The 16,769-nt window shown below is 36.0% G+C and overlaps 1 protein-coding gene across 1 annotated transcript in view; it reads right to left on the reverse strand.

Annotated features, from left to right (window-relative positions):
• The window catches only part of tbc1d22b (TBC1 domain family, member 22B), a 69,106-nt gene that overhangs the window by 25,202 nt on the left and 27,135 nt on the right, over nt 1–16,769 (reverse strand). Inside the window, exons 5-7 of the mRNA XM_039749294.1 lie at nt 12,902–12,972; nt 4,389–4,517; nt 539–604 (exon numbers count right to left, since the gene is read on the reverse strand). Of these exons, the coding sequence (XP_039605228.1) occupies nt 539–604; nt 4,389–4,517; nt 12,902–12,972 (266 nt within the window). The remainder of the gene's footprint in view (nt 1–538; nt 605–4,388; nt 4,518–12,901; nt 12,973–16,769) is intronic.

Here is a 16,769-nt window from a genome sequence, read left to right on the forward strand (position 1 = left end):
AGCACGGCTAGCTTCTAATGTGATTTGCATGGCTAATACATTACTTTGGAAGAAAACCGTTATTATTTCACTTCACTTAATTTAGGATGTATCTTAAGTAAAAATTTTTAATCTCACATGCATATTATATAAGCCTTGCATGGAGCTCTGAATTAGAACGTTAATGTTCAATGAGATTATTTTAAAACTGCATTAAACTTAAATACAATTATATGCAAGTTCAAGGGAAATTGATTTGATAGACTTTGCCTATTCCTTATCTTTCCAGGAAAAATAATATATTCAAGGTAGTAAATATGTAAAAAAGCAATATATTCAATGCAGTAAATAAGTAAAAAAGCTGAAGGAAATGATAATGTCCTAATTAGAATACCATTGATTATGAACTGACCAATGGTATTTATGTTATTTGTGATATATGACCAACTGGCAGAGACTTTCTAAAGTAAGAGTGTCTACCTTATCATGCCAGTTCTAATGTTCTAGTAACATACAGCTTATGTGATTAAGTGCATGTACTTAAGAATGGGTCACCAACCTCCTGAACAAGTGGCTGCTGGAAGAGTGGAATCAGGGGATTTGTCCTTGGGATGTCGATATGGATCTGCAGGAAAAAAAACAAGAAAAACACAACCGTAGAACCTTACTACCCAGATGTATCAAGTGAGACTAGTGTAAAGAGGAAATGATGGAATATGAGGAACAATAGTAGGGGAAACACATTAATACTGTAGATTGGATTACTGATTTGTAGAGAGTTTGCTGAGGATGCATTGGAAATAACAGCAAAAAACCAATATATTCAAATTTAGTGGGAATGGTACCAACCAATAATATTTACTACACAATTCTGATAAAGGGCATACAGTGAAAAATGCAATATAAATAAAGATGAAAAGAGAATACTCCCTTTCCCAAAAAGAGAGTGCCTATTACTCTAGACAACTATTACATTGCGCAAGTTCCATAATCACTAAAGAGTAACAGATTCACTTGTACATTGTTTGGTCACTTGCCCGATTATACAACAAAACCCACCCGAAACAGCAGGAAAACTACATAAAACAATAATAAACAACTAAAACATTAAGGAACCTTCACACCAAAATGTTTGTAATGACAATGTTATGCATCATAAGGAAAGCAAATGAGGGTAATGACAAGTAAAGGTTACTACTGCCCTTTACATGAACTGTAAAAATTGCACATATATTATATGAAAGTGAATCTGATATGAGGAAAAAATATGAAATTTACTTGCAGTTAAACTGTGCTTAGTGTCTCTCTTCAATTATTAAAATATTTTTCTAGCACACCAGTTAAATAAGAAATATAGGCACACTTATTCTTGTGTTATAGTAATGACAACTGAAAGAACGGTAAGCTAAACGATTAAGTATCACCTAAAAAAATTACTACATCTGAGTCACTACTGTATGTCAACATTTGTATAATACATTATACAGATAAATTGTGAACTTAATTTAAATAAAGAATACTGTTAATAATTACACATGTAGGGGTGGCACAGAGGCAGAGGAGTAAGCTCTGCTGCATTGCAGTAGGGAATCGCGTCCCTGGTGTTCCCTGCCTGGAGTTTGAATGTTTTCCTGGTGGGTTTCCACAGTGTGCTTTGGTTTCCTTCCAAGGACATGCAGGTTTGGGGATTTGGTGATGCTTAAATGACACTAGAGTATGTGTGTGCTTGTACTCACCTTACAATAAGCTGTTGTCCCGTCCATGGACTGTTTCTGCCTTGCACCTGATGCTTGCTGAAATGTGTGCATCCCTGGATGGATGAATATAATCATTAAACATCCATCCTTTTCAGAGATATTGTGGCAAGGTGTCCTTGGAATTCAATGCATGTTTCCGGCATTTCACAACACAGCGAAGCAGAACGTTTTCTCAAAATGATGATATTTCACACTGCTATCTGGTGGAATCTTCCAGATTTTATGCAAAATACGCACGCAAGTATAAACAGTATGCCACTTGCATAGCAGTAGTGTCAGCAGGAGTATGCTTTGCGTCACGTGAATTACAAACCTGGCCCTAAACTCCAGATCCCTGACCTCCTCATTAATGCAAATGGAAAATAATTTTTGACTTATTACAATGCTTTAAAATCCAGTTTAAAAAGCCAACATGCCCTATGCTACAATTAGCCTTCATCTTATGTGGCTGCTGGTTTGAAACATAATACTTAAAACAATAACATGCAATTAAAATTATACAGGGGACCTGTCTTAAAATACTATTGCATCTGTACAGGACGCAAAAAGTAGCCAGAACCTAACTTGATATTGTAATGATCCTGTAAGCCATACAGCAGCCACTTTTCCAGGCAGGCTTTCATTCTGAAAACCACAATATAAAATGGTACCCTGCCATCATTTACTGGACACCTCAAAAATAATGAAACAAACCTGTCTTCAACCTGCCTGTTGCCTGCTCTTTTTCTTTGCTTGCTAACTGACCTGTATTCCTTATAATGCTTTACAGGAGAGCGAAACATAAAGGTAGCCACAAAAATTAGGTTCAATCATTAAGAGCCACACTTACCGACACCTTTTTATCCTGCTGGTGTGAGTTTTTGCTCTGCAGCCACTACTATAATAAAGTATTTAATATATGGATAATGCCCAGAATTGTTAACCTAAGTTTGAATATATTTGAATATTTACTTATTAACTGGAATATTCAAACCTTATTTTTTGGCTAATTTGACAGCCATAGCAGCTAATAAGTGACTGTACAAAATTCAAAAGAATCTTTCCTATTACTAATATAATTGAGCATGACAGAGTGCTTTTGTATTCTTGACATATTATATGGACTACAGCTGTTTTCACTACAAAACTATTGTTGATGTTTGTTTCAGTTTTTCTACAACAGGGACCAAATTGCAAGCTCTATTATAACACTACATATTGGCATTTGTATTCTTTAGAGTTCACTCAGGGTTATTAGAACATAAACTCTTCATTGCATGGAGCTATTTAATATTTTTTCAACATTTTGTTTACAAATTATTACTGATGAAAAATTCCATCAACTTTTTAACTAACAACTAACTTTTCTCAGCACCAATTAACAGCAAGACCTTCAGTTACAATACCTAACAAACCATTTATTTAATGGAGTTTTCTTTCCTACTGCCGGTGTATAGAGATCACCACTGTTTCAATACTATTGTAACTTGAATTGGAGACTACAATAATGGCAAACCTTTTTTGATTAGACCTGATATTACATGTTACGGCAGACACAGACAAGGTGAAGATCTGCTTTGTTACCCCACTTTATGCCACATTTAAAGGAATGCTTCACCTAAAAATTATTCTTTTTTGAAATGTTATTTACCCCTATGTACTTTGTAGTGGTTGGGGAGAAAAATTTTTACTCTCATGTTTTTGTGGAGAAAATACATATTGAAGATTCAAATTCAACAGAACCCTGCAGTGAGCAGTTCTGTACAACAAAAAACAATGTGTAAAATTTCAATGGGGAAAATAAAAAAATTCACTCGTACCTTGTGTTGCATAATCCACATGTCTGTTATCCATTTGTATAGTCAAAATGTGCGCATTTTTTTCTAAAGTATTATTAACAATTACTTACTGAAAACTCTGAAATGTATTCCAGTAGGATAGGCATAATTCCCATGATAATTTTCATTTGAATTGAAGATCTGCCTCTCTTCATTATTCTGGTCAAGAACCCGGTCTTCAATTCAAACACACAGTATTGTGGTATGTATGCTTTTCTAGATGAAATTCAATGCAGAGTTATCAGGATATTTTGACTACATGAATGGTTACTAAACAAATGGATTATGAAATATTAATTTGATAATTTCTTTTCCCCCCCATTGACATTTTTCACTTTTTTTGCTATTGTCCATAACCAGCCACTGCAGAGTTTAGTTGAGCTTGAATCTTCTAAATACAATTTCCTCAAGAAAATTTGAGATTAAAATTTTTTCTTGACCACAGCTTACAACTACATTGGTAAGTAACACAAAAAAAATATTTTTTGGGTGTAGTATTCCTTTGACACTAATACAACAGTTTTAAATGGGGGTAATATGAAAGAAAGAAAAAAAAAAAAGTCTTTGTTGTGACTGACTCTGTAGTATCAAGTAAAGTGTTTCACTGAAATAGGAAAATACATTTATTTCATCTATAGCAGAACTTCCCAGTAATTGCTTTAAAGGAGAAATATTGCAAAATGTCAAGTCCAAGTATCACTTTTAAAAAGCAACATTGATCTAATAAAATTATACAATTGTTCCTTGAAGTGGTTCTCCACTCCAGGTTATATAAAAATATTAAAGTAAAAAGAGACGGAGAAAAAAAATTCCATAAACATTATATAAATCACACCTGTCGGTATGTGTCTTGATGCTGCTCTTCACTTCTAGATTTATAGTACTGTTCAATAAAACCAAAGTACTCATCACGTTTCCGCTTCAGGACGATTTCTCTTCTCTCCATGTTGGCAGGCAAATAACCCTGAAACAAGCAAAAACAGGATAGATTTTAATATGACTATTTTAAGTACCAGGAAACCTTCAAACAAGAGGAGTAAACATGTCAAGTACTATTCCAGTGGCTCTTGGTTAGTATCTGAAATGTAATCTAGAAATAATTTGGCTCACTGTGTCTTTTCTCTCTCAATATTTTTTTTTCAAACTTTGGAGTACAACTTAATTTTTCTGTGACATAATTGTTCTTTATTTTCATCTTGTAATTATCTATTAGACCCCAAAAGTTAAACATGGTCTCAGCTTCTGTTTCACATTACTTGGAGCTGCAGCTGAGTATTAGGATATGAAAAAATATAAGATGAAATGGCACTCTGACTGGGATGGACAATGCTCCCTTACATTATGGAAAGACAACACATATAGATGCATATCTCAGCAGGGATGGTTCCTATTCCCTTTTCTAGTCAAGGAAAAGATATAAAGTCAGGACTGGAGGAGACTGCCAGGGAAGAAAAGCTGTTCCACCAGTTTGATAGGTAACAGTGTTACTCTGGAATGGCTCTAATTTGGATAAGGAGGGCTACACGGGAAGTGTAGTTCTGAAGGGAAGCCCTGTTAGGTTTCATGGACATAGCCATGGGGTGCTGGAGGGAGAGGACTGCCTTGCTTTATGGCGGTTCTTTCTGACTCGGAAGTACTTCCTGGTCAGACAAAGCTTGTCTGGAATGAGTGGAGGAAGGGAAGAGAGAAAAAAAACCCAAAAAAAACAAAACTGTGGTTTGGAAGGAAACTGTAATGGTATTGTTGCAAATAAAAAGACTCTTGCACTCTGGATTGGTGTCTGTTTAGTTGTGTCAGGTTTGAGATACCCCCCTACAAGTCACAATAGCTTAAGCTTGACCACCATTGACTTGTACTCTTCATATTGTGCTATACAGCTTAATATGCTTTTTGCCTGACTAACTGCTTCTATATACGATCTGGATGTAGAAAATGAAATGTCCACTACAATTTCTACGTCCTTCCCATGAACTTTACCTTTCAAGTTTCAAATCTCCCATTCTGTATATAAATCTAACAGTTACAATTCCTAGATTTAATTCTTTACATTTGTTTACATTAAATTTCATCTTCCACAAATCTCACCAAACCTGAGGGGATGTCAAACCTAATGGCTGCAGTTGCTGGGTCTCATCACCCTGAGGATGTCGGATTACACAACTAGGATTGACATGAGATGTCAAATTACTCAAATCCAAGCAAACTTTCCAGCACAAGTTCACATTTGCAAAGTATCACAATCTTGCTGCATTCTGACAGGCAATAATGTGCTGCTCGGCAGCCCATTTTATCACCCTCTTTCAATTGTGTTGAGGTATGGAAAGGAAATAAAAAAATAAGTAAGATGAGACTATTTTGTTTTTGTGGTCCAAATATCTCATTGGTTGTCAGTTCTTGCAAACAAATAAGCCCAACCTTACAACTTTAGACCCAGCAGCTCATACTACGTGAATGAAATATGCAAAAAATTGGTGGAAAAGTTGTGTAGTGTGACATGGGCTTAAAATAATGGCAAGATAACCAATGCAGAACACCAATCCCTATTGTTAGTTACCGTGCCCTTCATAATGTTCAGGACAAAGGCACATTTTCCTTTTCCCTTCTGTTCCACAGTTTAAAATTACAAATCAAGCAATTTAGATGCCATTAAAATGCACATAGCAAACTTTCGTATAAGGAAGGGGATTTGCATACATTAGTGCAGGCTTGCTTCTACCTACAGACAACCTTTGGAGTCTGTAGTTGCCATGAGCTGTGTCAATTAATAACAAATCAATTGTCTGGAATATCGAAAGAGAAAGAAAGAAAGCACTGGTGAGCTCGGTATCTGCAAAAGGGCCGCTAAGGCAAAGGAGACCTCTACTGCAGATGACAAAAGAAACCTACAATAGCAAAGAAAAAGCTCCAAATGTCTGTCCAACAAAAAAGATACAGAAGTCAGAAGTCTTCAGAAGACAGACGTGAGTCTAGTTTATGCAGAACATTTCATGAACAGAAACACAGATTCCACACTGGAAGATGCAAACCACTAGTTAGCCACAAAAAACAAGATTGTCAGATTACAGTTTGCAAAAAAGTTTTTCCAAAGAGCCTGCATAATTCTGGAAACGGGTGTTGTGGATAGATGAGACAAAGATAACCCTGTATCAGAGCGATACCAACAGCAAAGTGTTGAGATGCAAAGGAACTGCCCGAGATCCAAAGCAGACCATCTCATCTGTTAAACATGATGGTAGGGGTGTTATGGCTTGGGCATACAGTGGTGCTTGAAAGTTTGTGAACCCTTTAGAATTTTCTATATTTCTGCATAAATATGACCTAAATCATCATCAGATTTTCACTCAAGTCCTAAAAGTAGATAAAGAGAAACCAGTTAAACAAATGAGACAAAAATATTATACTTGGTCATTTATTTATTGAGGAAAATGATCGAATATTACATACTTGTGAGTGGCAAAAGTATGTGAACCTCTAGGATTAGCAGTAAGTTTGAAGGTGAAATTCGAGTCCGGTGTTTTCAATCAATGGGATGACAATCAGGTCTGAGTGGGCACCCTGTGTTATTTAAAGAACAGGATCTATCAAAGTCTGCTCTTCACAACACATGTTTGTGGAAGTGTATCATGGCATGAACAAAGGAGATTTCTGAGGACCACAGAAAAAGAGTTGTTGATGCTCATCAGGCTGGAAAAGGTTACAAAACCATCTCTGAAGAGTTTGGACTCCACCAATCCACAGTCAGACAGATTGTGTACAAATGGAGGAAATTCAAGACCATTGTTATTTTCCACAGGAATAGTTGACCAACAAAGATCACTACAAGAGCAAGGCGCGTAATAATCGGCGAGGTCACAAAAGACCCCAGGGTAACTTCTAAGCAACTGAAGGCCTCTCTCACATTGGCTAATGTTCATGTTCATGAGTCCACCATCAGGAGAACACTGAAAAACAATGGTGTTGCATGGCAGGGTTGCAAGGAGAAAGCCACTGCTCTCCAAAAAAAAAAAATTTCTGCTCGTCTGCAGTTTGCTAAATAAAGATCACGTGGACAAACCAGAAGGCTATTGGAAGAATGTTTTGTGGACGGATGAGACCAAAATAGAACTTTTTGGTTTAACTGAAAAGCGTTATGTTTGGAGAAAGGAAAACACTGCATTCCAGCATAAGAACCTTATCCCATCTGTGAAACATGGCGGTGGTAGTATCTTGGTTTGGGCCTGTTTTGCTGCATCTGGGCCAGGATGGCTTGCCTTCATTGATGGAACAATGAATTCTGAATTATATCAGAGAATTCTAAAGGAAAATGTTAGGACATCTGTCCATGAACTGAATCTCAAGAGAAGGTGGGTTATGCAGCAAGACAATGACCCTAAGCACACAAGTCGTTCTACCAAAGAATGGTTAAAGAAGAATAAAGTTAATGTTTTGGAACGGCCAAGTCAAAGTCCTGACCTTAATCCAATTGAAATGTTGTGGAAGGTAATGTGAGGAAACCCACCAACATCCCAGAGTTGAAGCTGTTCTGTATGGAGGAATGAGCTCAAATTCCTCCAAGCCGGTGTGCAAGAATGATCAAAAGTTACCAGAAACGTTTAGTTGCAGTTATTGCTGCAAAGGGGGGTCACACCAGATACTGAAAGCAAAGGTTCACATACTTTTGCCACTCACAAATATGTAATATTCAATCATTTTCCTGATATTCAATCATTTTCCTTAATAAATAAATGACCAAGTATAATATTTTTGTCTCATTTGTTTAACTGGTTTCTCTTTATCTACGTTTAGGACTTGAGTGAAAATTTTTTTTTTGAATATGTTTTAGGTCATATTTATGCAGAAATATAGAAAACTCTAAAGGGTTCACAAACTTTCAAGCACCACTGTATATGGCTGTCACAGGCACTGGCACACTTCTTGACTGATGATGTAATCTGTTGACAGAAGTTGCATGATGAATTCTGAGGTACATAGAAACATTTTATCTGCCCAGTAAGTGCCTCTAAACTCATTGGACAGTGCTTCATCTTATAAGATAGTAATCCCAAACATACTGCTAAGACAAAACAGACGTTTTTCAAAGGTAAAAAACTGAAACAAGCAGGGGCTGAACATAGCTGCCTTAGAAGTTTGGCAGAGCATCACATGAGAAGATACTCAGCACCTAGTGATGTCAATGAATCACAGACTTCAAGCAGTCATTGCATGAAAGGGTTATGCATCAAAGTACTAAATATGAATGCTTTAATACCTACCATTGCTATGTCCCAAACTTTACAGAGTCTCAAAAGGGGGTATGGGGGGCATATATAAAAAGTATTATTTCTACATGGTGTGACTTAAATGAAAGTTTGCAATGTGCACTTTAATCACATCTGAAATGTCTAAAGATTTGTAATTTTAAATTGAACAGAGGGCTAAATCAAGGAAAAATGTGCCTTTGTCCCAAATATTATAGAGGACACTGTAATGTGGCAGAATACAGAAACCACAGAGCACACAGATCAATCATTTATAGGAAATGACTCAGGATGACAAGGGAGAGAAATAGGACAATTAGTGAGTGTATTTCTATGTGCTTCAAAAATCCAGTTGTTAACAAAAACCTGATTTCTAAAATGACATGTAAACACTTATTTAGGTTAGAGAAAGTGGTTTAGATTTTTCCATGAATAACTCGATTATGCAGCCAAGTAAAACTTTAACCAGGTTACTGTTAAGGATTTTGTAGTCTGCGCAAGTCCACTGCACTCTTGTCAGCTTGTGCATGCATTTGCTTTGACACGCTTCCAGCAGTCACAGGTAGAAGCAACCACATGATGAATTTCCATAGGTAAATGTTCAGGCAATCAAATTATTCCTTCTCCCGACTGAAATAATTTGTCTCAGTATTTCAGAAATCTCTAAATTTATGTTGCTGAATGAATGTATAGGGCTGAAAACAGCAACATAGTCTCGACAACAGCAGGATACCGCATTAAAAGTAACGTGTGTTAAATAGTCTGACTGCTTTTTACAGTAACCTAACACAATACTTATCTTTTTGTAGTAAAAACAGCTGTATTATTATTATCTCAGTAACACTTGGTATAAGGCAAGAAGCACACATACTTGTTATCTAAAAAAACACCCACCGTATGCAACATTGTCACTTTTACCCCATTATGGGATTAATTCAAAAACAGATTTGTGCCTATTTTGAGAGTGATGTAAAGTTACTGATCAAATGACGTGTAATCGTTTACTTTGTATTGTCATGCATTTGTAAGAGATGATGAAAAGAGAACGAGATTAATTGCTTTAAATAGCTTCTTGCACAGTCCTGATAAATGAATGGAGACTTTGTACTAATTCTTTGAATGCAATTTGCACTTGTACAGATATCCATCAGTCCAAACGTCTGTCTATTTTCTAATCTGTGTATACAATTCAGGGTCGCACCGTGAAGCAAATTACACGCATCCACAGTTACACAGATAGGACTGTGGGATGTTAGAGAACTGTCAGTGTAAAGAACAGTTGTAACGAGTAAATATCGACTCAAGATATAAACAAAATGGCTGTTTGGCTTGTGTACAGTGCCTAAGACATGAGGAGTCCATCCGTTAATACCAAAATAAAATTTATTTAGTGTTTCAGTGCTTTCAATGACAAGACACTAGGTATCCTATCCTGAACCCCCTCCCCATACCCGATTATACACCACATTGGTTATCACACTGTATGGATCCTCATCTCTGCCACATTAAAATTCAAGCCTTGCATTATATTTTATACACAAGAATGCCAATACATGTTTACTGAAGTGATAGTTGGATAAATACTTGATAGATATACCAATATTTTAAAGCTGTTGTTACAATTATTGTTTAAATATTTATACTTTGTTTTCTTCAATAAATGGAGGTACTTTGATAAAAAGCCATTGAATATGATTTTTTTGTTTTTGCCTCTGTATTTGAAAAGGTATAGAGTATCATAAATTTTAACTAATACGGTAACATTCCTAGCTATAGGCACTACAGCAATGAGGCAATAGTCATTCAGGCAGGCTGGATGTAATTTCTTAGGTAAAAGGGGTTAATTCCATAGAGAAACAGACAGAAGTGGGCCAGGGAAGTATAAAATAAACACTGACATGAGGGTAATATATGAATGATAGACTATTAAAAAAAGACATTTAAAGACATTTAAGAGGTCAAAGAACAGACATCTGGGAGGGGCATGGAAAATAAGTGATAAATGAAATCACTGAAAGCAGCCTTTATTGATTAAACCTCTGAACATGTTCCATAAATAAACCACATATCTTTGAACAACCAATTGATTCTAAAATTCAATAAGGCTTGTTGGTACCTCTGTATCAGACATTGCATATGTTAAGTTAACAACTTCAGAGCTGGCTTGTGATTGGGATTGCAGATCCATGTGGTGAACTGAAATGTGAATGGAGCTGCACCGAAGTATGCATAAATGTACTGTAATATTTCAGACTCCTTAGCATTCAGCACTTCTATCACTTTGTCAATTGCATTGACTTGAGCCCAAGCTGCTCTGAAGCCTCACAGCACGCCAACTACATCGTTTGTCTCTCCTAAAGCCTTTATTGATTAAACTTCGAGAAAAGGAGTGCCCAAGATTACAGCAGTGCAGCCCCTTCTCTCATGCTTAATCCAGTTCAGAAAGTTGTCAGTGCCAGAACAGACGCTCTGATGAATAGCTTTGACTGTAATATAGAAGAACTATTCATTATTATTTCTTTTTTGGCATTTTTGCTTTTTTTTTCTTTTTTAAACAAAATCTGGCTACTTTTGGTAAATTTACTGCAGAATGTAACTGATGTAACTTTGATCAAAGAGGCTGTATATAAACTGCTTTATGTATACAGGGAATTAATCACACCCATGTTTTTACTGTGCTTTGGTTTCTAATCCTTAGACATGACAAGTAGCCTAAACTGACATAAAAAAACAAAATAGTCCCTTACTGCAAATGCACAGGGAATTAAAATAGTCTGTAAATCATATTCATTACTTTTGTGCTTTTACATGTCACGTAAAAACACATAATAAAAGCTCAACTGTATGAATTATAATATTTGTGAGTTGTCATTTAGCTAGTTTGGCTGCATTTCCTTTATCAAGGGTGTTGTCGTTGATCAATTTCCTCAAAAATATTGTGTAAGGATGAGATGGAGTTGCCATAAATATATGCAAATTTTTCCATTAAGTTTTATTTTATAAATTCCAACCTTTGTGTGGAAAGAACTGTATACATATTTCATGACTCTTTTTTCTAGATACACAAGTTTAATAAATCTGGTTACATGAGAGCAGTACTATATCGTTCAAGATCCCAGACAGGGACGCCAAAAGCTTTTTTGGACAAGATACATCTTTTACTTTCATTATTTGGATCTTTGCTTTTGCAAGACCTCACATTAAATGGGGATATCAAGGCTGAAACCCTAAGCCTTTCTGGTCTTCGTTGTCATTATGTTTCAATATATTTATAATGTGGTAAACGTGTGTGCTCTGTGATAGACTGGTGTCCAACCCATGATTGGTTTCTGTCTTGTACTTCATGTTTCCAAGACCATGTGTCCAATTCCTGCAACTACAAAAACCGGAATAAGTGTGTTTGAAGTATTACTGAATAACTGAAAAACAGTTATGGACAATATCACACTAACAAATATGAGAACAAGAAAAATATCTATAAGAAATTAATTGTAAGGCGGGACACAGCAGAAGTATAACAGATAGTGAGGGAAACAAAAAAAAAACAAAAAAACAGTTGCTGTATATAAACTGAATATTTGATTACTGTACTTCTAAAAATAGATTTAGAAAGTTTCATAAATTGGCAAACAGATGAATAATTGATTGATTTGCTAAAATGGCATCCTGATATATCCGTTGGTTCAAATCATCTGTGGTTCAACAGACACAGGATCAGAACCTGTAAAACTTCACTAATACTGAAGACACAAAAGGGGTCTAATCACATTTCTTTTACATATCTTATATGTATATACAGGATCTCTCCCTCCAGCTATTTAAATATAAAAATGTAACTTTGATTAGGAAAAAATATATATTTGTTCTGTGGTAAAAAGGATGCCAAACTGCAATAAATTAAGCTAGGCCTGAATGACTATGGAAAAAAGGGGGTCAAGCACCATGTGCTTCTATGAGGCACTGGAGGCAGGTTCAATAGGACACAGTGGATAATGCAAAACCTCAGGCAAAGTTCAACCATGCGAGTCATAGTTTTCATACAATGATGAAATCTCAATGCCAGGCTGGATCTGCATTTAAATTTATGAGAGGACTTGAAATTGTGACTCACCGAAAGAAGCCTCCAGGTGATAGGTCGCACCTCTTTGGGTATACCAGACCAGCTGTGCTTCCTCAACTCTTCTGTAACACATAAAAATACACTGCATATATGCACAATTCTTGTTCCCACTGTCAGGGGTAGGCATTTAAATTATATTAGAAGCCAAAGTAATGGTATAACAAAAATCACAGGTATATGATTTAAAAGAACACAGCTGTACATTTCAATTCCTGCGATGGTAGTTGACCTCCTTGAATGTTAATGAAGCACATCACTCCTCTACAGCACTACCGTCTGGCACTTATGATCCTGCCACATGTGAGAAGACTTTTAAACATAAGTATCCCATCTGGGCCCTAGAGGGCCGCAAAGGATACAGCTTTCTGCTTTAATGTGGTGGCTATTTCTGTTCATATAAAGGTAATCCATTTTAAATTATCCTCTTTGTTTAGTCAACACCATGTTTGAAATAATTCTGGAACACAATTCTAGCAGGAAAGAAAACAGGTTTGTAGACATTCTTGAAGGCTTCTTGTACAAGCACGTAAATTTGTTTCTAGAAAGTCAAACGCAAAATAATGAATATTTTTTTCTGAAAATGTAGCCTTGTCTTAATAAAATCCCTAGTCTACATATTCTTCAAAGATTTCCAAAAGCTCATTCTAGTGTAGAACAAAAGTGTATTTTAAATCTGTGCACACAGTTCTCATTCATTTTGTGTGAAAAAGTGATATGACTGGAATTACAAAGGCTAAAGATATCTATCGATTTAAGAAACAACATACATCTGTCCTGTCTTTCATAAACTAAAGCAAGAATGAAGGGGCTGCTCGCAGAATTAGTTTTAAATGAATTTAAGGAGTGTCTATATGAGGTGTGCATCCCAATCAGACTCTTGTAAATGTTCCACATAAATACAATTAGAGACATGACTAATATTATACTACTTGTTAGAAGTTTCAGAACACCTCAGTTTATCCAGCTTTTCTTCAAATTTTATCAGTTAAAATGCAATGAATAACCTAAAATGGTGAAAAGCTGAGCAGTAAACTGCCACAGGTTTAAGTTCAAAGCTTAGATTAGCAAAAATAGAAAAATGTTAAATTTCAGAATATTATAAATGGGCCTTCTTCAGAGAACAACTATTTGGTTACAACCTACAGATGTTCTGCAGCAATTAAAGTAAATTAAGCCTTGTAAAACTGAAGCAAACAATTACCACAGGTGTCCAAACTTCTACTGATTACTTAAAAACCCTCTGTTTGTCTTAAAGCAGAAATAATATTTGGACAATATTACACTGTAGAAAGTTGTAAATTGCAGTGATAATGGCAAAAAAAATCAATTAACAAGTGAAATATGAGACAGCATTATTAGTCTTAGAAATGTAGGCCGTTCATTTAGAGAAATTGCAAAAAAAAAAAAATCGAAGTGTCAGTGAGTACAGTGGTGTCCTATACCAGGGGTCGCCAACTCCAACGTCGACCAACGTGGTTGCAGGTTTTCAATCCAGCCATTTTCTTAATGAGTGACCTGTTTTTGTGGCTAATTAACTTCTTTTGAACTAATTTTAATTTGACTTGCTCTTGATGACTCAGACCCCTTAATTGTTTCTTTTTCTTTAATTAGCAGCCAAACAATAATGAGATACAAAATGAGCCAAAACAACGGGTGTCCATCATACAATATCTGATAATAAATAACGATGAAGGACTCAGGAATGTTGGTCTGCTCAGGTCCCCAAAGCATTTTAACAGTGCTATTAGAAAAGAGAAAATCAACAATTTCAGAAATGTCTGCTAATGCACCACGAGAGTAGCAACAAGCCACAGAAATAAAGAACGAGTTTAATTAACAACAAGAATTGGCACCTCATTAAGCAGCTGGCTGAAGTGAAATTGGTTGGAGTTTGAGGCCCTGACTTAGTTGGTCTTCTGTTGGCTCCCTCGCTTCATATTTCAACGCCATTTAAGGAAAGAAATAAAGGAATTCAGAGGAACGATGAAGAAATTCTGGGGAACAAATCTTAAAACAGCAATTCAATTAAAATGAATTCACAAGAAGTTAATTAGCAGCACAAACAGGGCACTCATAAAAAAAAAAAAAAAAAAGGGTTAGAATGAAAATCTGCAGCCATGGTGATCCTCCAGGACCCGAGTTGGCAACCCCTGTCCTATACAATCCACAGGCAATTGGAAACTGGAAGAAACTCTGATAGGAGGAGATCTGGTAGACCCAAAGTCACAACGCAATCAATCCTCTGTGAAGAGGAGACTTTGTGCTGCAGGTTTGGCAGGTGAGTGACAGTAAGAATGCAATTCTTTAAAGGACAAAATAGGGCCTTGAAATACTGGCTGTGCACTACTGCAGACTCAAAAAAGTCTTACGGACCAATGAATCCAAATTTTAAATCTTCGGGTGTATGTACCCCCTCGAGTTGGTGAAATGATGGTTCCTCAGTCTGTGACATCAGCTGTCAAACATAAAGGAGGAAGTGTGATAGTCAGGGGTTCTTTTGCTGGAGTCACAATTGATGACTTGCACAGAGTGATTGACTGGCAGTCTAAATCAGACAAATCACCCCAGTTTGGCTATTATGTCAGCAAATGTTGGTTACTTTGATGAATGTAAAATTTTAATACAATTTTGTACATTTGGTGATTTCTTGACTTATTTTTTTGCCATTGGTTATTTGTTCTATGTCTTGATTTCATGAAACATTAAAATTTGTGCATTTGCATAAAAACTGAAAAAACTGAGGTGTTCTAAAACTTTTAACCTGTACTTTACCTTGACTCTAAATGTTACACAAATTACTTCTTAAGAAGGAAACTGATAACACTGAACAAGCTTTACTTCTACGAGAAAAGTCTCACTTGGCCTCCTTCCAGTCTACAAACCAAAGCAGCACTTCCAAATAACTAAACAGCAACCTTGAAGATTAGTGGCCACAGAGGTTTGTGACAAAACCAAGTAAACCACTGCCCTCTTGTGTTCATCTGCAACACTGTGGGCAATACCTGTTACACAACCATGTACTTCATGTGAAAAAAAAAAAATTCTATACTGCATGTGAAAGTTACAGCTGATCAACATCTTTGACTAAATTTTTTTCACTGTGTCAGTAAATAAACGTACAGTAACTGCCCAATATCAAGCCAAGCCATACTAGCGCTAGTACTAATTGTACAGTAGTCTGTTAATGATTTGCTAGAAACCTTGAGGCAAACACGTTAAAACAAACTGAAAACAAGAGATTTTACATATGTATTTATTTAAATATAGCAGCAGAGGTGTTTCTATTAATTGCTGCATATAAACAGCAGAGCTTTGTGTTTTTATTTCAATGATTTCTTGCAAATTTGAAGTTCTCTTAGCAAAAAACATCTTTGATATTTTTAACCTGTAAAATTACATTACATTAAGACAAAACAGACTAAGATATCTTCAAAGCGTAGACAACCACCCAGCCGCCAAGGCTTGAGTCCCAAACAAGACCAAAAAAAACTACAATAAATAAAAAGGGAAGATCCCCTTGCAGGTAGGTTGGGCATGCAATGGGTGTCAAAAATGGGGGAAATACAATGCATAAAATACAAAAAACAAGTAATCCTCTTCGCACGATTGCCCATTCTCAGCTTGTAGCTAACAGCTGTCTACTAATAGTTCAGAGAGCAGACAGTTCTGTCTTCACACAAGCTATCAAGCAGATCATTTTCTTCAGACTTCTTAAGTATGTCAGTATAGTTCTTGTGCCAGTACAACTTGTGTTATATAAGTTACTGTTAAATGAACTGTGAAATGCACAGTTGCACAACAGCTCTCAAAGCTGTTCTTATTAGAAAATAGCTGATGTTACTCCATCCCTGTGAAATGC

The sequence above is a fragment of the Polypterus senegalus genome, chromosome 3, assembly GCF_016835505.1.
Source record: "Polypterus senegalus isolate Bchr_013 chromosome 3, ASM1683550v1, whole genome shotgun sequence".
Classification (NCBI taxonomy): Eukaryota; Metazoa; Chordata; class Cladistia; order Polypteriformes; family Polypteridae; genus Polypterus; species Polypterus senegalus.